The sequence below is a fragment of the Petromyzon marinus genome, chromosome 21, assembly GCF_048934315.1.
Source record: "Petromyzon marinus isolate PM22_M1 ecotype Great Lakes invasive population chromosome 21, UKy_Petmar_22M1.pri1.0, whole genome shotgun sequence".
Classification (NCBI taxonomy): domain Eukaryota; kingdom Metazoa; phylum Chordata; class Hyperoartia; order Petromyzontiformes; family Petromyzontidae; genus Petromyzon; species Petromyzon marinus.
Genome location: NC_133687.1, coordinates 1,504,793 through 1,526,212, shown reverse-complemented (window position 1 = coordinate 1,526,212; position 21,420 = coordinate 1,504,793). Strand labels below are relative to the sequence as shown.

The 21,420-nt window shown below is 47.0% G+C and overlaps 1 protein-coding gene across 2 annotated transcripts; it reads left to right on the top strand.

Annotated features, from left to right (window-relative positions):
• The first annotated feature begins 5,727 nt into the window (after nt 1-5,727).
• Nucleotides 5,728-15,322, top strand: CHMP3 (charged multivesicular body protein 3). 2 transcript variants are annotated; one of them, XM_076068354.1, is made up of 6 exons: nt 5,728-5,766; nt 9,620-9,680; nt 10,521-10,700; nt 12,522-12,643; nt 12,808-12,922; nt 13,945-15,322. In XM_076068354.1, exons 1-6 carry the CDS (start codon nt 5,743-5,745, stop codon nt 14,082-14,084), a joined length of 642 nt encoding a protein of 213 aa, XP_075924469.1. In that variant the 5' UTR covers nt 5,728-5,742; the 3' UTR covers nt 14,085-15,322. The 2 variants fall into 2 exon arrangements, with proteins under 2 accessions (XP_075924469.1, XP_032814305.1); XM_032958414.2 differs by lacking the exon at nt 5,728-5,766 and adding an exon at nt 7,802-8,040.
• The last annotated feature ends 6,098 nt before the right edge of the window (nt 15,323-21,420 follow it).

The window sequence follows — 21,420 nt, the reverse complement described above, 5'->3', positions numbered from 1 at the left end:
ACATTTGACCCTTTCCGCCCTCTGGTGGCTGATGGTGGAATTATTGTCAGCTTTGCTAGTCTGCAGTGACTCTTGAGAGTCGAGGTTCAGAGCAGAGTGCTTTTCGAGCGATACTTCTTCTGATGGTGTTGAATTAGCACGGCATAGCATGTCGCTAAGTAGCGAGTCGCGCCATTCTGGCGAGTTGTAGAGTCTTCTTCTGCGTCGGTGGTGGCTGATCTTCTGATGGTCGCCGTCTTCTCCGCTGGTTGCTGAGTTGATTTCAATGCTCACGGGCCTCTCTTTTATGTCAAAATTTATCCTTCTGGTTCCGCCTTCTCACAAGGGGCGGAGCTCCTTTTGATCTAGCTGTGTGTCGTGGGATTAGAGTGTGTGTGTCCGTGGGTGTGTATGTGTGTGTGTCATTTATGGCATGGTTCTGTTCGTTGCCTTCCTCAAGCCATAAACCATCAAAAGGAACAGATGCTCGAGATTTCCCCGAAGGCGTCCCTTTGTCTGCGTTATACAATCTGGGGGGAGGGGCGAACCTTCCGTCCGATCAAGCCCTCGTTTCTCGACGCCCACATTTCTCAACGCACAAAGGGTGGGTTGAGGCTTTTAAAGTTAACATTTACTTTATCATATTTTGGTACCGTACCACTCGCAGTCACGATTCTGTCTGTGACTCAAGGTATTTATAGTTGTTTTCCATCGTGGTATTTGATTTTTATTTTCACGAAAAGATGATCCGCTGGTGTATCTAAATTCTTATCACGTGCTGCTGGAAGACAAAGACGGCCGGGAGGCTCTCTCTCTGGCTGGCTCTCGGTTTAACCTGCACAAATATTAATTGGGTCTATGTTTCAGGGTTTCATTTGTGTTGTAACACTGTCAACCCGACACACTTCTCGGGTTTCCTTCATTTTCGTCTCCCCGTCTGTATACAGAGATTCGCGTTGTTATGATGGAGTTATTTTTTTATATATATATCCTGAGTTTAAAGTGTAAGTTCCTTGACTGTTGGAATTTGTATTCCTTGGTGTTTGCAAGGTCGGGTAACGGGCAAGGTGTATCGTAATTTAAGGTGAATAACGTTAGCATTAATGGTATGTATGACACTATGTGTATTGTGTGGTCGGGCGTCGTGTTAATTACTTGTCCGCTCGCTTCGCTGTCTGGAAGCTGCCAGGCCATGAGGAATTCCTTTGATCTCGCTCTGCGTAGTGGTGTGGTGTGCCGTGTGTGTTTGTGTGTGTGTGTTATTTATTAAGTCACCGCACTTCCGTGGGCGCAGATGTCCCTCGCAATAAAGAGTAATTCCTTCGCTCTGGTGTTAATTCCTGCTCTTTAGCGCTGCGGGAAGACAAAGCCGGCCGGGGTCTCTCTGGAATACAGTTTATCCTGGCTGTGTAAGCCCGACCCATTCTACCTCATCTCTTCTCGATAACCCTTGATTTAACACTGCATCATTATTATTTGTTTATGTTCCCCAAGATTTGTGATTTAACATTGTATTAACTTTGCTCCTCATCTGTATCCGAGGGTCCGGGCTATTATGTATGAGTTCTCATTTATTTTATTTTATTCCTGATGTCCTGAGGTTAGAGAATTCGTTTTGACTTAGGAATAACTCTGGCTGCCAGAACTATTCTTGATGCTTCGGTCAGGTCGTGTAGAAAATTATTGAAGGTGAAAATAACATTTAGTGTCGAATTAATAAATGGGTAATGATTCACTGATGTAGATTGTGGCCTGGTTTTTAATTGGAGTGAGTGTGAGGATTGATAATGTTAGCTTATCCTTGGGTTGAGTTCTGAACTTTAACTGTTGTTTTCATAGCAAAGAAGAGGAAAATTGTTTAAACTCGCTTGTGCACGTGGCGTCACACTGTCTAGGATTTCCAAGATGGAGCCCTTGGCGCCTGGAATTCCCTTAGTGTTTCACTCCCCCCGTCTCCTTTTTACTTGGTTTATTAGCTTTTATGATTCATCTCCTGACGGCCTGGTGTTCGAGGGGAGCTGTGATGAGGTAGCGGGTGTTTATTTATTTATTTCGGTTACTATTAAAAAATCTATCGGCAAATTTTATTATTACTATCAATTTTGGAAAAAGGCCTATATATCCAACAGAATGGCTCTCCACCTTCAACGTTGACGGGGCGTGCCCTAACGTCGGCGCCTCCCCCCTGTGATAGCTGCTTGCCAATAAGAGTCGAGCGCGCTATTCGAACTCACGAGGAGCCGTTAGAACCGGTGAGTGTTGTTTATTTATTTATGAATTGAGTTTGCCTCTCGGCATCCCTTATATTACTACCACCAATAACAAAAGGAGTGGGACGCATCTGACAGGGCTTTCTCCGAGGAGATGGAGCGATAAAATCAATCCGTGTGGATGTTTGCATGTTGAACTTCTTTCGCAATGTACGTAGCCAACCTTGCTAATCGGAGGTGTGCAGGTACTGGGTAAATCATATTACAGGACCGAGAGATGGCAATGGCCTGTGGAGGCATTCATCCAGCAGTGGATTTACTTTGGCTTATTATATGGGACTGTGTGCCGTGTATTCTCGCTCATGCGCAAACAACAAACTGTACTGGTTTTCGTCGTTATTGGGGATGCCATGGTGGCGAGATGTTAACTACCTCACTTGGTATACAGGAGGTCGTGGGTTCGATCCTGACACTGGCGCCTGCTGCTGTATATTTGTAGTTTGCATGTCTCTCTCACCGTGATCGCGTGGATTTTTCTCCGGGGTCCTCCGATTTCTTCCTCCACATTTAAAAATAAGCGTTTTCACATGATACGCCACTTCGTTTAACTTTCATTTATGGCCAGATCGCTTATGAAAAAGAGTGCTATAGCTCAGTGGGCATTACCTGGTCAAATAAAAAAAAACGCTACGTTAAAAAGTTTATTGAACATCATCAGTGCAGTGCGCCCCCTTGCACTGATGCCAGGTGGCTTCTCAGCCAATGCGTTTTCGGTAAACGCTGTTCACCTCTATTGGATGCCAGTTACAATGACCACGGCGTCGAGATCCTTCAATTGTAAATCCAATTGAGTAGTTTTTGGGTAATTTATTAGAATTTGGCAAATGTTACATTTCATTTTCAAGTTCATTATAAAAAGCACCCCGATATGCTCTCGTCCACCATCTCTATCATTCTGACCCCAGTCTGTCTTCAAAAGATATCCTGACAGATGCCTCCACTTGTTTCACGAATGTGTTCCACGTGCAGTTCGTTTCAATGGACTTTAATCAAGCAAATATGTGCGATTACTGTTTTGTACATGAGCTGAGCCATAAATCCTACCCGCGATATCAGCCATGTTGGTGTCTAGATAGCGGATGCGGTAATTCTTGGAGGAAATAAAGCGTGATGTGCATCGGAAGGAAAGTTGAAGGTGTCATCATTAACATTAACGTCGTCATTGTTACTCGTGTGCCAAGGGTATGCAGGTACACCACCACCATTTAATCATCAGTCTGGATTATAAGCAAGCACTTGAAATTCACTAAAATCACTCTCACGCCCCAGTCAGTCACACCTCGTCACTCGATTGCTACTACCATGGTTACCGTATTTTCCCGAATATAACCCACATACGCATATAACCCGCAGACGCATATACCCCGCAAAAATTGCGTTTTGTGTAAAACAAATTTCAGATAGCCCGCACCTCCATACACCCCGCATGCATTCATATATTTAACGTCGTTACCACAGCTTAATTCCATCATATTAATACGAAGTTTACATTTGTAATACATTCCACTATCAATTGTTAACATTAAAATCATAACGTGCACAAAGAAAACAAACTAACCAGAAACGAGTGAACTTAAAACAGTAAATATGTAACAAAAGTAAATATCCAATAAATAAGTAACATATAACTGGTAGATAAGTAAGTACAGTTTTAGCACTGGTAGATTGCGCACTGCGCAGATAATAGCGGCACTACGGTAACGCCGTTGCCTCGCCCCCCCACCTCTCTCTCCCCCCAGCTGCCCCACCCCCCAACCCCCACCTCTCTCTCCCCTCAGCTGCCCCACCCCCCAACCCCCACCTCTCTCTCCCCTCAGCTGCCCCACCCCCCAACCCCCACCTCTCTCTCCCCCCAGCTGCCCCACCCCCCAACCCCCACCTCTCTCCCCCCCCCAGCTGCCCCACCCCCCAACCCCCACCTCTCTCTCCCCCCAGCTGCCCCAACCCCCACCTATCTCCCCCCAGCTCTCCCGTCGCCGGTAAACAGTGCGCACACTTCAAACATTGTCGTTTAATTGTACAAACAATTAATTTAAAACGTGATAACGTGCAATTTTAGTGTGAGTGGTTTATTCAGCAGTGCTTTAGTCAAAGGTAAGTGTTGCATAGTGGATAGTCCTACCATGAAACAATTTAAACGAGTCACGTGTAAAATATTTTTTTGGATAGCCCATACCTCCATATACCCCGCATTGTCTTGTTTTGTTTGTAAAAAGTGGTATACCCCGCGGGTTATATGCGGGAAAATACGGTATATGTCAAATTTTACCTTATGGCGGGACCCCGGTGTCCCATAAGCCCCTGGCTCTCGCATAAACATTATTTTTGGGTTAGATCACGTAAATATATAAATTTGTCGTTAAAACCCGCCACCACCCTACACAGCCAACTAGTAAGAGTTGTCACGTAAACAGAACGTGCCAATTTGTCACGGGTACAGCAACACCGGTGTGTTGGAGAGCCAAGCCACAACATTTGCAATTTGAGTACGACGTTTCGACAGTAATTACAACTAGCTTCATCAGGCGACAGCCAGATTTGTGGAGAAGTCCACCTGTTTCGTTCCTTAACTCTTTCGCACCAATGGGTTTGAAGGATGGTGGCAAGTGTTGTTGTCTTGTTAAACTATGTCATTAAAACTGAAAACTACTTACCTGCAGTACCTCTATTTAAATACACTAATCTTAAAAAATAATTTACATCCCTCTGTAAATCATCGTGTTTCTCAGTGTGGATTTGTGAACACACTTTGTAAACGGTACGTAAAAAGTACGCGTTTTCAATGCGCTGTTCATATTGTAACAAGCGTTTATAGTAATGTTACTCTACAGAGTAGTGGGTCGTCGCTCCTCTTATCCGCATTGATACGAGCGGTAAGTGGGGACTGGCTTAACCGCATAAAAAAACCCTATCTGCACAGATGCATATGGACAAGAGAAGTATTACCAAACAGGAGGAATTAACGGTGCAACGCATCTCATCTGTTAAATATCTGCAGGTAATAGGATTATCATCGATTGATCCTGGCTGCAGACATTGGTAGGTCACAAATAATAATGAAGAGAAGAGAGCAGTTTCACTGTATTATGCATTCCGTTATGACAAATAAAGGCCTTAAGTCGTGCAGGCAGTTTGAGCAGCTTGGATAAGACTTATGATACTGCCCATACCCAAGCATGGAGTGCATTCGCTTGTTCAGCTCTTCTACGCATTCGTCCTCGCTGCGCTTGGACATGACAACAGAATGATCCCCGCCAGGTGGGTCGCGGCGTTTATGTGCGCGGTTGAACGGAGTCGCCAAAAATAAATATCGATTTTGACTTCCGTTTATTCGGGGGAAGAGATGCATCGAAGTGCTGGGTGGAGTCGCATGCGGAGGGCTACGCGAACCCACTCATCCCACCAGGAGCAGCAGAGGCGATTTTAAGTCTCGCCTTCATTCAGTCTCATCGGTCCAGTGTGCAACTGTGGTCATCCAGAACAGGATCATACAATGCCCCGATCCACAAATACGAAGGTAGGCATCACAGCCAATACACTTCGCTACTTCTAACGCGAATATCTAGGCTTCATAACCACCTTGAGTGTGAGATTGTAGTCGATGCTATGCCTCTACACGAGCAGCCCATACGAAAAAAGAGGGACATCCCAGGCCCCTCTGACTTCATTCATTTCTGTTTTTGCCGTCAACAAATCAGAAGGGCCACTGCCCGAAACGTGGCCTTTTATTATAAAAAAAATTGCAACGCTGTTGTAGTTTTGTTGTAGTTTTTACAGGATGACGTCACGACGCCGACTGTACCCTGCTGGGCGTGATGACGTTGGTCATCAAGTTGTGACGTTGATCAAGTACGGGAGCGCCGGCTCGCCAATTTGCGTGATGACGTCACCCCGCCCCGAGAGCTCGAGGACAGTCACGCCGGCTCGGCAGTTTGGGTGATGACGTCACCCCCTCGCCCGAAAACTAACGCCGGCTCGCCAGTTTGGGTGATGACGTCACCCCCCCCGAGAGCTCGAGGACAGTCACGCCGGCTCGCCAGTTTGGGTGAAGACGTCACCCCCCCGAGAACTAACGCCGGCTCGCCAGTTTGGGTGATGACGTCACCCCCCCGAGAACTCGAGAACAGTAACGCCGGCTCGGCAGTTTGCGTGATGACGTCACCACTCGAGAACTGGAGAACAGTAACGCCGGCTAGGCAATTTGCGTGATGACGTCATCCCCAGACAACTCTAGGACAGTAACGCCGTCACGCTAGATGCGTGACGTCCATAAATGACGTCACGCACCTAGGGGGGTCAGACATTTGTGACGATGTGTGACGAGACTGTGACGTCACATCAAAATGCGCAACTTTAAATAAATATAGACAACACGTTCTACTTAATAGACTTTTTAATAAATGTTTTCTACTACAACATCAGAGTGCAGCGCCACATTACGCACGACAATGACAATAGTTTAAAGCGATTTGAAGCGTAAAATTTTGATTTAAAGCTTTCGTGACTGCAGTAATTCATATTCTTAGTTTTTTCGGTAAAGTAACGTTGAAGGGAAACAACAAAATAATAAAATATATATAAAACAATAAAAAATTCTCACGACGTTTCGACCATAACTCAAACGGTCGTCTTCAGGTGTGTTGGTTTGCATAAATTTATTTTTAAACGTCGCATTTATTTATTTATAAAAACGTTAGCGCCACGCGCAACGATTTGGCAGTTTATTTAGGACTAGTCCATCTATATTCTGAAAAGAGGAGGGGGGAGACGAAATTTTTTATAATGTATGCTGTCTGAAAGCCACTGTAAGCGTGAACAATCAATTAAGACCTGAAATGGTTTATCAAATCTTTCCAATGATTGCTAAGATAGAATCCATCTTCTCGGTTGAATACGATTTGAAGCGTGTTTAATTATTTTTGGGGGGGAGGCAGAGCTTTGTGACGTCATATTTGAGGGTGGGTCTGACTTTTTGTGACGCCGTGTGACGAAGGGGGGGGTCAAAAATCGTCCAAAATCGCGTGACGTCATTTATGGACGTGCCCCTAACGCCGGCTAGCCAGTTTGCGTGATGACGTCACCGCCCACTCGAAAACTCGTTTGCGCTGTCTGCGATCACATCGTCGCGTCGCTCACATCGCCCATCCTGTTGCGTCGTTACGTTCCGCACCTCCCTATGAGCAACGGTCGCTCGGCGTGGGGCGGCGAAACAAGTCCAATGCCAACAACCGCAATTCGTCACTAAGTGACGGTGACGTCACCACGGCGTCTGTGCCAGGCTAGGTGCACTATGAGGCCACGTCAAGTGTCAAAGACCCAGCAGGCGCCATGGGTTGGCTGACTGGGATGACCCGGTAGACGCACCACAATCCGTGCCCCCTACTGTGCCAACCACGGTGGAAACACCAAAATAAGCCCGTGCTAGAAAGAAGTCCCAACCGTACCGCGACACGCGTGACGTCGCCGCCAAGTGAGACACGCGTGACGTCGCCGCCGCCACGTGAGGCACGCGTGACGTCGCCGCCGCTACGTGAGATACGCGTGACGTCGCCGCCGCCGCCGTGACGTAAAGACGCGTACCCCGGAAGCGTGTCCGCAGCTGTTGACAATCGGGCGGCGGTCGTGATTAGTTTTGACTAAAATCAACGATCGTGGTCGTCCCGATTATCAATAACAACGTTTGGCTATTACCACAGTGGAGTATCCTTAGCGCGCTCTCTCTCTATATACAGCTGCCGAAGAAACCATGGGGCTGTTTGGCAAGAGTTCGGATAAACCTCCCAGGGAGATGGTGAGGCCGTGTGGCGAGTCTCGCGGTTTACAAGCGTCGATGCACACATGAGGTGTTTTTTTTGGGAGGGTGGAGTTTATATTGCGTAAATATAAACGTGTAATTTATCACTTGTTTAAGCTCGAAACAGGAGGAGGATTTCTCCATAACTCTGGATGTCGCCCGATGCTGTGTTTGTTTTTTTGTTCTTACACGCGTAGGGTTACGGTACTCAGATTGTAAATGCCGTAGTGGTTTTACTCTCCAACACAACCGAATCTTCACTTTAAGCTTTCGTGACTGCGGGAATTAATATTCTATGGGTCTTTCGGTAAAGTCACGTAGAGAGGTTCAGCCTTAAACAACCGGTTTAGTGATGATCTAGTCACGAATTGGCCACGTTTTGTTAACGTGACAAACCTTACTAATTGGCTGTGCGGGTTTAACGATGCATTTATATTTAACCCAAACAAACTTATGGATAATATTGGTCGCGAAAGTCTACGTGTTATACAAGTGTTGACATTAACTGCGTTTTTGGAGTTAATTCACTCCGGACCGCTGATCAAATGTTTATTGCAGCTCCACGCTTAGGCCTAATGTGGTTGGGGAGGATACTTTACATTGTCTCTTAGGCTGTGAATTATAACATTCTCGTGACCGCCATCTGCAGCCATAAACTGTCCGCTGCTGGATGAAGGCTTCAACCAAGCGGTCTTGCGAATATTTATCCGTCACTCCAAGTAGCGTCTTAGCCGCACTCATCGGGCCCTCGAGGGGAGGATGTTTTCGATATCTGGCCTCTCAACAGTGACATAAGCCACTGGGGTGAGTGTCTATTGCGTGTGTGGGGAGCGGTGGCGCCCTGCGCTACGAACCCGGCGACACGGGATCGACTCCCGCTCACAACCAACACCAGTGACGATTATCTGAACCGTTCCTGGGCCTTCCCTAGGTCGACTCAGCCTAAAATGAGTACCTGGTGTGGTGTGTAGACATGACCACTGGAGAGACGAAGGCGGCCGGGCGTGGTGTTGGCCACCCACCACCCCCTCGTGTGCCGTTCCGGCTTTCATAGGTGTTCGCTAACAGCACTTTGTTTATGAACACGTTTCCCGTCCCATGCTGTAGCCTATTTGGGGTGGACTGACGGTGGATCTCGTCGACTTTGTACGTGAATATATTTTTTTTTATCCTGATGAGTTAGAGTGCGTTCTGAACATGTCCCAAACAGTATGTAGGTTCTATACTGCACAAACAGCACTTGCCACAACAATCTGTGAAGGACCATACGGGGGATCTTTGTTCATGTTGTAGCGCGTGTTGCTTAAAGCATATTATTTGACATTTTGCTTCATGTGCTGGGGAGATTTTTTTTCAGGAACTGGAGAATCCCGTGGAGAAAAACGTCGGACATCTTAGCGAACGACACCCCAATACAACCCGAAAAACACGTTGGGAGAGCTACACACCACAGTCGCGAAAGCCTACGCAGTAGCATCTGTGTGTGGACTTTATGGGTGACCTCTGCATTTGCGTCTGTTAGCCAGTAAAGGTCTGCACAAGTTGAACGCCCAATCAATGTTTGTGTGCCGGACAGGTGAACGAGTGGTCCACGCAACTCCGCAAAGAGATGCGAGGCATCGACAGGCAGATACGCAGTGAGATTCCCACACGCACAGACTAGCGCACATTGCTAAAGATATTAAAAAAAGCTAAAAAAAAATATTTGACCAGGTAAGGTCCACTGAGCTATGTAGCTCTCTTTCAGAAGCGACCTAGCCACAAACGATAGCTCAATGTAGTGGCTTGTCACGTGGAAATTTAAAGCAGCCAAATACACGCGGCCATGGGGAGAACATGCAAACTCAAAATATACAGCAGGCATCAGGGTCGGGATCAAACCCACGACCTCCTGTATACCAGGCGAGGTAGTTAACGTCTCGCCACAGTGGTGCCACGGTGGCCAATACAGTCAACTTTCAATTATTCTGCGGATATACCATGCTTGCCAATAAATAAAATATCTTTACGTGAGCACGCTGGTTTCATTATGATTTGCTCCTCACTCACCGTGGGTTAGCGACTCACATGGGTGCCACAGTGGTGAGATGTTAACTACCTCTCCTGTATAAAGGAGGTCGTGGGTTTAATCCCGACTGATGCCTGTATATTTGGAGTTTGCATGTTATCCCTGTGGTCACGTGGATTTTTCTCCCGGTCTGATTTTTCCCTCCACATTTAGAATGAACATGAGTTTAGAGTATTTCGCTGCTAGAAATTTCCGCATGATAAGCCACTTCGTTGAGCTTTCATTTGTGCCAAGTTGCTTCTGAAAAAGAGCTACATAGCTAAGTGGGCCTTGCCTGGTAAAATAAAAAAAGAATAGTAATTATCTGCTCCACACTCATCGAGGGTCAGCGACTCGCATGCCCACGTGACCTAGAATAGCTTAAGGAAGCAGTAACACGGTGGGACACGTTCTTTGTGCGCGTGCCCAGGCATCCAACGCGAGGAGGAAAAGGTGAAGCGCTCCCTGAAGGATGCCGCCAAGAAGAATGAGCGCGAGGTCTGCGTCATCCTGGCCAAGGAGCTGATCCGCTCGCGCCGCGCCATCTCCAAGCTGCACGCCTCCAAGGCTCAGATGAACAGCGTCATCATGACCATGAAGAACCAGCTGTGTGCGTGACTGAGTGTGTCTTTGTGGCTGTGTGTGCGGGGATCGGTGACAGTAGCGCTGTGTGACTGTGTTACTGTGTGTATGGAGTTGCCGATGACTGGTTCCAGTAGTGTAAAGATCGGCCTCTGTGGAGGAGGCTCATGAAGGATGCTCTTGGGCAGTTGGAGGCAGTTGCCCTCCAACAACCACGGAGGGCGAAGGAACGATGTTCACAACAACGACCGGAGTGCTGGGTGGCTAAAACACAGCAATTTGGCACAGTAGGAAGCACAGTTGGTCCATCTTTCAGTCATCTCAGTCAACCCATAACACCTGGGTCTGTCCCGTGATTTTTTTCCTGCAAACTTTCGACGCATCACGTGGCCTGGCACAAGTTCCGTGGTGACATCACCACCATTTATTGGCTAACATCGGAAAACAAAGGCACCCCAGGCGTGGACCTGGCCACCCACCCCCCCTCGTCTGCCGTGACGGCCTTCATAGGTGCTTGTGAACAGCACTAGCCCCAACAGTCTGTAAAGGCTATACGTGTGTACTTTGTGGTGCTGTGTGTGCTGTATGTGCACTGCGTAGTGCTATGCAAAAGTACAGATACAATTGGAGGCTGATCGAGGCCCGGGTGCGGTCAAGGAATGGCTCCCTATTTGCTCAACCACGTTATGTATGCCGATGATCTGGTAATTGCTGCTCACTCAGAGGAGGAGTTGGAAGCGCTGCTACTGAACCTGGAGCTTGCCACCAAGAGGTGGGGCCTTACCATCAGCCCCACCAAAACTAAGCACCTGAACCTGGAGCTTGCCACCAAGAGGTGGGGCCTTACCATCAGCCCCACCAAAACTAAGCACCTGCGTGGGTATTTTGTACCATCGGACACCCCACCCCCACATCTCCCAATCTGTGATGGGGCAGTTGTGCAGAGTTTGCATACCTTGGCAATGTGATTATGACCGGCTCCGGTTAACAGCAGAGGTCTCGCTCCGAATCAGTCGAGCGGCATCTTTTCATCGGTTGCGTAACGCTGTGTGAAAGCTACCTGGTCTATCACTCTGCACGAAGCTTCAGGTCTTCTCGGCCACGGTCATTCCCTCCTTTCTCTACGCTTACGAAACGTGGACCCCCCTAATAGAACATCTTCGCCGGTTAGAAAGATTTAGGCTGGCCTGCCTACGATCCATCCTGGGTTTAACCAGGCTGGATTGTGTGAGGAGCTCACAAATCCTTGAAAGATGTGGACAAAGTCCCATCGGTGAGCTTCTCCGGCAGGCAAGGCTGCGTTGGTTGGGTAATATAACCTGCATGCCCAGCCACCGCATACCTAAACAGCTTTTGTTCGGCCGGATCGAGGTGGCTAAATGGGCGCGGCACGGGCTAGAGAAGAGATGGAGTGATGTGGTACAGGAGGACGTGGAGCTGAGTGGACTTGCTGATGACTGGTACCAGCGGTGTCAAGATCGGCCTCTGTGGAGGAGGCTCATGGAGGACGCTGCTGGGCAGTTGGAGGCAGTCGCCCTCCAACAACAACGGAGGGCGGAGGAGCGACGCTCACAACACCGAGCGGAGTGCCGGGTGGCTAAAGCACAGCAAGTTGGCACAGGAGGGGGCACAGGTGGTGCATCAGCCAGTCGTTTCAGTCAGTCGACCTGTGGCATCTGGGTCTGCCCCGTGACCTACCAGCGGGCGTTCGACACTTCACGTGGCCTCCAGGTGCACATAGCCTGGCACAAGCGTCGTGGTGACGTCACCGCGAATGGCGGTTGTTGCTAGGTAAAAGACTATACGGGGGATATTTGTCTTGTGAAACTGTGTGGCTGTATTTGTGCAGCGCTCCAGAAGATGTCGGGAGCTCTGCAACGGAGCACCGAGGTGATGAAAGCCATGCAGAGCCTGGTTCGCGTTCCCGAGATCCAGGCGGCCATGCGAGAGCTTTCTAAGGAGATGATGAAGGTGGTGCCTCATTCACCATCAGCACCATCAGCACTGTGGTGACCACGATTTGCAGAATCATTGTGACCAATGGCTGTATCATTGCCATCACGAGCACTGTCATTACCATTGCCGTTGTCCTCATTTCAGCCCTGATGGATGTGGATGGGCTGATGTTCCTGCAGGCTGGTATTATTGAGGAGATGATGGACGACACGTTTGAGGGAATGGAAGACCAAGATGATCTGGAGGAGGAAGCCGATGCCGAGATTGACAAGATCCTCTACGAAGTGACAGCTGGTACGTACGTGTCTGTGTGTGCGTATTGGTGTGTACTTGATGTGAAAAGGCCTGCTTACGATACATGGGGCTAACCAGACTGGATTGTGTCCAGAGCTCACAGGTCTTTGAAAAATCTGGACACAATCCCATAAGTGAGCCCTTCCTGCAGGCGAGGAGGCTATATTGGCTGGGTCATGGAGCCCACAGGCCCAGCCACCGCATGCCCAAGGAACTTTTCTTTGGCCAGATAGAGGGAACTAAATGGACATGGTACGAGATAATAAATGGGCTTACGTGATATAGGGGGATTTGGAGCTGGTTGGACTTGCCGATGACGTACTGGCAGTGTCAACGTCGACATCTGTAAAGGAGGCTAATGATGGATGCTACTGTACACAACAATGGAGGGCGGCAGATCTATGCTCACAATCAGAAGCAGATTACCAGGTGGCTAATATACAGAAAGTTCAGAATCAGAATCTTTATTTAGACTGGAGGAATCCGATGAGCTATGAATTTCTTTTTCGCGGGTGTGGTGTTGGTGTTGTTCACCCACCCTCCTGTGTGCCGTTGCTAGCCTTCATAGCTGCTCACTAACCGCTCTTGTCCCAGCAGTCTGTTAAAGGTTTAACGGGGGATTTTTGTTTTGTGTACATACCTGTGTGTGTAGGAGCGGTAGTGCAATGGTTAGCGCGCTGTGCTACGAACTCGGTAACCAGAGTTCGATTCCCGTTCACGTCCAATGCCAGTGATGATTATATTATCTGAACAAGTCCTGGGCCTCCCCTATATCGACTCAGTCTCCTAAAATGAGTACCTAGTGTGATGTGTATACATCGCCACTATACAGACAAAGGCGGCCAGACGTGGAGCTGGCCATCTACCCCCTCTTGTGCTGTGCCGGCCTTTGTAGGCGCTCGCTAACAGCACTTACCCCAACAGTTTGATAAGGCCATTAGCATGGTTGGCTATGTCCAGTGCGAAAGAAGTTGAACATACATACATACAAGGCTATACCGGGGAGATCTTTGTCTTTTTAGGAGCGCTGGGCAAGGCCCCTGGGAAGGTGATGGACGCGCTGCCCGAGAAGCCCGGGGCGAGCAGCGTGGCCACCGCGAGCGGCGAGGATGAGGAAGGCGTGGAGGGGATGCAGGCCCGGCTGCAAGCGCTGCGCAGCTAGAGTGCACCGCACCATCACGCCACAACACCACGCATGCATAGCAACACGCCACGCCACATGAACAGCAACCCGACACACACGCATCACTACTCGCCATGCATGCTCATCACTCCATTCTGACTATCGTCATAATCACACCTCTGATTAGCACGATTGGCTACGTACAATACGAAAGACGTTCAACAGACATACTTACAATTTACATCTCACACGGACATCATCACCAACACACACCATGCGCACACACAAAACCACAACACAAATGTGTAACAGTAAACCGCACCACACATCATGCCTTACTAAATTATACACGGACAGAGCACCAATTGCCCCTTCTCCAAGGATAATCCTGTCAGAATAACGGTCGTAATACGTACGCAACACTTGTGTGTGTAATACTTTGGCGGTCTGTGTAATATTTGCCTGTGGTATTTTTTTTTTATGGGTTAGGGAATTCAGGTCAAGTTTAGGCAGTTATGGCATAAGGTTTAGTTTAGGGTTTAGTTTAGGTGCTATAGGTAACATCGTGATTAAGGTTCAGGGCTAAGGTTTAAGTTTAGCATCAAGGTTGTTTGTTTAGGTAAATTGAAAAGCGGATTTAATGTTAAAAGTTTATACTTCATGTAATGGTTAGGGTTAGGTAGTCTGGCATTGTATTTGAAGACTAAAATTTAGGCTTTTGTGAGCTTCTCGACATGCCGCTTTCACTTGTTAGGCGATTTTTGTTTAATCATTAACAGCTGCGAACTTGTCAGGCAGCCTCGAAAACATAGTCCAGGTGTGTAACTACTAAGAGTTATTTGTTGTGTTTAAGTCTTATATTAAAACCTGGGTGGGTTGCTGTTATTGTACGCTTGTGTTTTGCGGTGGGTAAAGCTAAGATTGAAGGCATATAATTTTACTCTATTCCCCTCCACACACTCTCCTACCTCTCCCCTTTCATCTCACTCAACCCCCCTCCACTCACTCTCCTACCTATCCCCTCTCATGTCACTCAACCCCCCTCCACGCACTCTCCTACTTCTCCCCTCTCATCTCTATTCCCCACCATGCACTTCCCTGCTCCAGCAACGAAGGCGGTGGGCTCTTTTTCCTCTGCTGTTCCTTTAGTCTGGAAACTCCCCTTACCCCAGCCCTCTATGCTGTCAGGTCCCTGCCTCTATTCAAATTCACACTTCTTCAATTTCTGTCTGTGCCTGACTGCCTCTGTTTCTCAATAAACAAACATGCCCACTTTCTGTATGTGTTGAGATGAGGTTGCATTTATACGCCATATAAATCCACAGTATTTTATTGTTTTTCGTGCAAAATGTTGTAAACGTGTGGTTTAAGTTCGCAAATCAATCTGTGCAACTCATATCATCGGAACATTACAAACATCTCTATCGACAGAAAAAAACCATGGTCGCCCAGATAAAATAATGACCAAATTTGTAAAGATGTCAGATAGCGGGAGTCAAACTTTGGCTAATGTGGCTTGTCGCACTGCACTAACCACTTAAAGATATATACTGCACACCCTTATATACAATACACTTAAGACCAAAATCGCAGAATGCGCCCGATTTTGTCTCATTCTAAGCCTGGTTGTGCTTGGATGGGTGATCCAGCAGCATCACCGGGCGGGGATGGTGCACACCTGTAATGCAGCAATGGAGGAAAGGGGTTGGTGGATCGCATACACGTTGCCAGCAGAAGGTGACGGCAAACTCCCAGTTCCATCTATGTGGAATAGAGTGTGTCTGCCCTCGCACGCGTGAGTTTTCGCTTGGTGCGCAGAGCTTGGGGAGGGGGGGGGGTGGAGAGGAATTTGGTGCCGGCTCCCCACCTGGCTTTTCCTCACTTTTGTCCGGTTCCTCGCGTCTCCGTTGAGTCTTTCTCTGCGGGGCTACGTGTTGGTTCTGCAGAGGGCTTTGCACCAACACAGTTTGTACTGTTGTTGCCCTGACTATTGTGCCACGCATTCACTAACTTAGGTCAAATAACTTTCACATAACTCACATTGCGCGGGTGAATCTCATCCAGCAGCGGCTTGGCAAAGGAAGGTACACACGTGTCGCGTGATATCTTATATATTGGAAGGTCGCTACGTTTGAAAACTGGTCGAGTACAAAGTGTTTCGTCTTGCTCATGTGTTGGCGGGGCCCAGAGCCAGTGGTGGATATTCCATATTCCATAGGCTGGGGCCAGTCGGGTTCATGAAGCGGCACAGGTTAGCGTCTCGCAAAGTGGTACTTCATGTTATGTACGCTGAAGTGATCCGTTATGCGAGCCCCACATGTTTTATTGTTTTACTATTTGAGTTCATGATTTCATGTCAACCAGTTGTGGGAAACAATAAAGTAGATTCATCTTCTTTGGTTCTTTCGGTAAAGTCACGTAGAATGAGAATAAAATAATAAATTGATAAAATAAAATAACACAATAATATTCTCACGACGTTTCGGCCACAACACAAGCGGCCTTCAGGTGAAGGGAGCGAGACTGTCTGGTAGGACAGCGCTGGAGTGAGAGAGCCACGTTCAGATCACGGCTTTTAAGCTGTGTGAGAGGAACAAAGAGCCTTGACGAAGGAATTAGCATAACATTTAGCATTGAAAAGGCTGAATGATTAGCTTGTGACTGGTCACAGAAATAGCTATGTTCAAAGTTAAAGCATACACATCCGCAGAGGCACCCATTGTTAAAAGGAATTAGCATAGAATTTAGCATTGAAATAGCTAAATTAAGGCATTCGCTTGTAACTGCTACAGAAATAGTTACGTTGAAGTCAAAGCATACACATTCACCGAGGCACTTAGTACAAATCAAAACAGGAGAATTTAGCATTGAAATAACTAGGCGAATTTAGCATTGAAATAACTGGGTGATTTGCTAGTGACTGGTCACAGAAATGCCTACACATCTGAGCTATTCACAGTACTATATAGTGAACCAATAACTAAAATATAAATTACCTTCATGTTATCAATAAACTCTATATTCTCCAATCAGCTAAGCTACCAACCATAAGTCGTTATATATCACAATGCTATATGGCGAAAAAATGGGTGGATTCTTACCCTCAAATTTCCGTACCACGGATAGCTACGGGCCCCGTTCAGACGGACGAGTTCGTCCATGGTCGGAACAGAGGAGGGGGAGAGAGACAGCTGCGAAGCCCTAGTATACTCCATGTTGTAAATCATACCATTAACCGTGGTGTGAGAGGTATTAAGAGGCAATGCTGGCGAAAGAGCTGCGGTCTGAAGGTCATCGTAAAATTACAATTAATTAAGAACAGAAATGATTTAACACATCTTTCCAGTGGTTACTAAGCCTGAATCCATCTTCTCGGTTGAAATTGTCTCTGTGCTTGTATATGTGAATGGCCTCATGAACGAATCTCTCATGGTAGCCAGTTGGTTTGCAAAGAACCTCCGTCTTGGAGAAGTCAATGTCATGTGAGCCCACTGAATTGTAACAGTGATCTGCCACGGCAGAGGAGTTCGTCTTACCGTGTTTCAAGTCTGCTTTATGTTCGCGGATGCGGTCCGAGATATGTCTTTTGGTTTCTCCAATGTAGCTACTACCACAGAGGCACTTTAGTTTGTAAACGCCCGGGTACTGTATGTCTGGAAGAGCATCTTTTACAGATGGAACTAAATCACGGATTTTGTGTACTGTGTTGAATCGGACCTGGATCTTGTGTTTATTCAGGATTTTGGAGATCTTTTTAGTGACCCCTGCAATGTAGGGTAAGGTGATGGTTTTGAGTGGCTCCACAAGAGGATCCTTCTTCATGACTGGAGTGATGGCTTTGCGGATTGTGTAGTCGGAGTAGCCATTAGCCCTGAGAGCCTGGTGTACGTGCTTGAGTTCACTGGTAATGTGTTCCTGGTCGGAAATGCATTGGGCTCTATGGTATAGAGTCTTGATGAGGCAGTTCTTCTGGGATGGATGGTGGTGGGAATCCGGTTTCAAGTAAGCATCTGTATGGGTAGCTTTCCTGTAGACAGAGTGGCTCATTGAACCATCATGTCTCCTTTTAATTAAGACATCCAGAAAGGGTAGTTTGCCATCTTTTTCGACCTCCATGGTAAATCTGATGGCTGGGTGTATGGAATTGATGTGGTCGCGGAATTGGTCTAGAGCAGGCTGGCCATGTGGCCAGATGACAAAGGTGTCATCAACGTACCTCTTCCATAAGGTCGGGCGTAGAGTGGCAGTCTGGATGGCGTCAGTTTCAAATTTTTCCATGAATACGTTGGCTACAACCGGAGATAGGGGGGAGCCCATAAAGTAGGTTCCTGGCGCAACCCACGCGCTGCCTGTAGGGGGCGGTACAGCAGGTAGGTGATGGGTTCGTAGCTTCTCGGGTTATTATGGGCGAATATGGCGATACTGATTTTAGTTCCGCGATAATCCTATCGTCCGTTATGCAACGACAAAGAACGTAGCATTACATTTTTCTTACATATTTTCTCTCCTGACAATCTGAAATGACAACACGATATTGAAGTAAGTAAATAGCCATTCGGTTTAATTAAAGTTTTACTTTGTGAATCAAAATCAGAGTAATTGGCGGCATTGCAATTATATTCCTCGACGTCAGTTGAAGTTGCAGAGACTTTTAGATGGTAACCTTGCAATGGTTAACATACTTACGGCAGTCTTGACTACACTACAGTTGAATTACTTGTAAGCAATCTTAATTTGTAATGGGAAAGCACAGCAGAGCGCAAAATGCAAAAACAGTACAGAATGGGGAAATTAGATTTCCGATTTTTTGGGAAAAATGGCAATATATCGTGACATGTGACATAGTATAGTGATAATTAAAATCGTGGAAACCAGAGTTTTACAACAACACCTACCGTAAGCTAAAATGATACGCGATGGAATTGGTGCTCGCCAAAACGCCCCAATCCTGAAATAAATACCTGTAAATTACTCCATTGGCATCACACACCGCTTGGCAGGACCCTCGTGGGAAATAGTCTTGAGACTCCCACTTTGCCGGTTAAACAAGCTCAATGATGGTGATAATAATAGCTACCTGCTAAAGTAGCTTAGTGTTCAACAGTAGTGCGTGAACACATGATTATAGAGTTGCCACTGAAGATGCAGTGCACGCAAACACATAAATGTTGCATCTTTAGCATTTCTGGAAAAGCTGTTATGACTTTCACTCATGTATATACGTTGCCATAAATAAAAATGTCACGTTCGTGTTTCCGTTTAATGCGTTTCAATTGCGCACCGCGTTCACCTCGTATGAACTCTAACTGAAGCTTAAAGGATAAGACTACCGCAGGATCAAAGCAGATGATTTGGTTATGCCACTGCGTTGCAGTGATGCAAACGCACAATTGTAAGTACTGTACGCATGGTTGAACTTCTTTCGCGCACCGTACGTTGCCAACGGCGCTAATCGGAGGTGCAGAATTAACGACATCCGCACACTCGTCAAACTGCACTGGCCATAACAGCATTAAAACATCTAATCGGCGACATGCAGAAGGGCCGTTGCCCGAAACGTCAGTATCAAAAAACACTGTCAAGTTACAGCGGAGTCTGCTGTTTGCGGGAGTGACGTCAGCGCAGCGCTTTAATGACGTTCCCGACCTTGACTCTTGAAACCGTTTTGCTGTTATTAACAAAGCTTTAAAACTTGTGTTGAACAATTACCCAGGGCACAGTCTGGGTTTTTTTATTTTGTTATCTGAAAATTAAGATACGTGTATATAGCCTACCTGTCAACCCATACGGTTTACCCGTATTCTTGTAGAGGGAAATAGAGTTTTCAGGTCCATACGGCGTACAGCGTTTCAATACGGGCAAAAACATGTATTTGTGTTTCTCCCTTATGATGGGACTTTGTAGGATGAACGTTGATATTTATAATGGCACGGGGTAACCAATAATGTCTGAATTGGTCTGTAATAAGGTAGGCACTGATAATGGGTTGACAGGTATGATATAGGGTATATATGTTGGATGTATTTGCTTGATTCCAACTCGCGATCAGTATTTTCTGCACAGCTCTCCGTCTATCCACTGCTGGATGAGGGCCTCCCCATGCCATCGCCGTACATCGCGTTTCAGTGTCGCTACCATCCACCTTGCTGCAGAATGAGAATCTAAGTTTATCCTGGAGAAATCCGATGAGCAATGAAGCTCTTGTTCGAATGTGTCCCATAGAGGCGGGTGAGAGAGTTACAACAACAAATACAACTAAACGATAGGAGCGCAAAGTATCGAAAAGTTAAGCTAAGCGCTAAAAATAAATACGCAAAATAGATCAAATATATCAGTTCTAATTGCGTAAGTGTAATGGGTTCGATTGAGGCACACACTCAACTTGGAGGCAACACTATTAACACAATACCAACGTTAACACTATACATAAGGTGGTGACCACCGTTCCTAATCTCACTAACACTCGGGGAACACTACACAGCGTGACCAAGGCAGGTGACGGCTGCCTGGTCACGAACGACGATCGGAGACTTGAGGACTTCTCATGGCGTCTTCATCCCGGAGTAGAACAGCCCAGCTCCCCGTTCACACCCCGCTTATAACCGCTCCGGCGTTGCCGGCTCCGCCCCAAGCCATGCCCCCTTTCTCGATCCTTCGGGAAGGTCCGGGCCCCCAACCACGTGACCCCTTCCCCCTGGGGCCCCTGGCCCCCTTTTATCCAGTCACGTGTCCTGTTGGGTTCACGCGGAGTGCCACAGCCTGACACGACCCCCGTGACACCCGCCTACAGCCCCCATACCGAGCCGACACGGTAGTGACGTCATATGTCCCGATGCTCATACAGTAGTGACGTCATATATCACAACATAAGTACACCAATTCCCAATCTTGGGGAAGGCAACAAAACAACAGCAAAATACCGTCCAAGACCACACCAGACAACAACACAGACCCTCAATGATGCACGTGAACTGACATAATCACTCCATCTCCACGGTAGTCATCCTCTCACATCATCAAGAGGCAATGGCGTGATCGGTAAAATGACGACTACCTTCTAAACCAGCGGTTGAAACTCCACATTCCCTATGAAAAGGGGATAGAGCATTCATCGGAATTTCACACCGCACCTCCGATTAGCACAGTTGGCTACATACAGTCCGAAATAAGTTCAACATACACATACCTATTCTTAGTTTTTTCGGTAAAGTCACGTTGAAGAGAAACAACAAAATAACAAAATATATATAAAACAATAAAAAAAAATTCTCACGACGTTTCGACCATAACTCAAACGGTCATCATCAGGTGTGTCGGTTTGCATAAATTTATTTTGAAAACGGCATATTTATTTATATATATAAAAATAACGTTT

What these genes read in the sequence shown, in the direction of transcription:
- CHMP3 (XM_032958414.2), top strand. Translation starts at nt 7,996, where the DNA reads ATGGGGCTGTTTGGCAAGAGTTCGGATAAACCTCCCAGGGAGATG. An exon ending in TTTCTAAGGAGATGATGAAG is followed by an intron (nt 12,644 to 12,807) that starts GTGGTGCCTCAT and finishes ATGTTCCTGCAG; the next exon opens with GCTGGTATTATTGAGGAGAT. An exon ending in CCTCTACGAAGTGACAGCTG is followed by an intron (nt 12,923 to 13,944) that starts GTACGTACGTGT and finishes TTGTCTTTTTAG; the next exon opens with GAGCGCTGGGCAAGGCCCCT.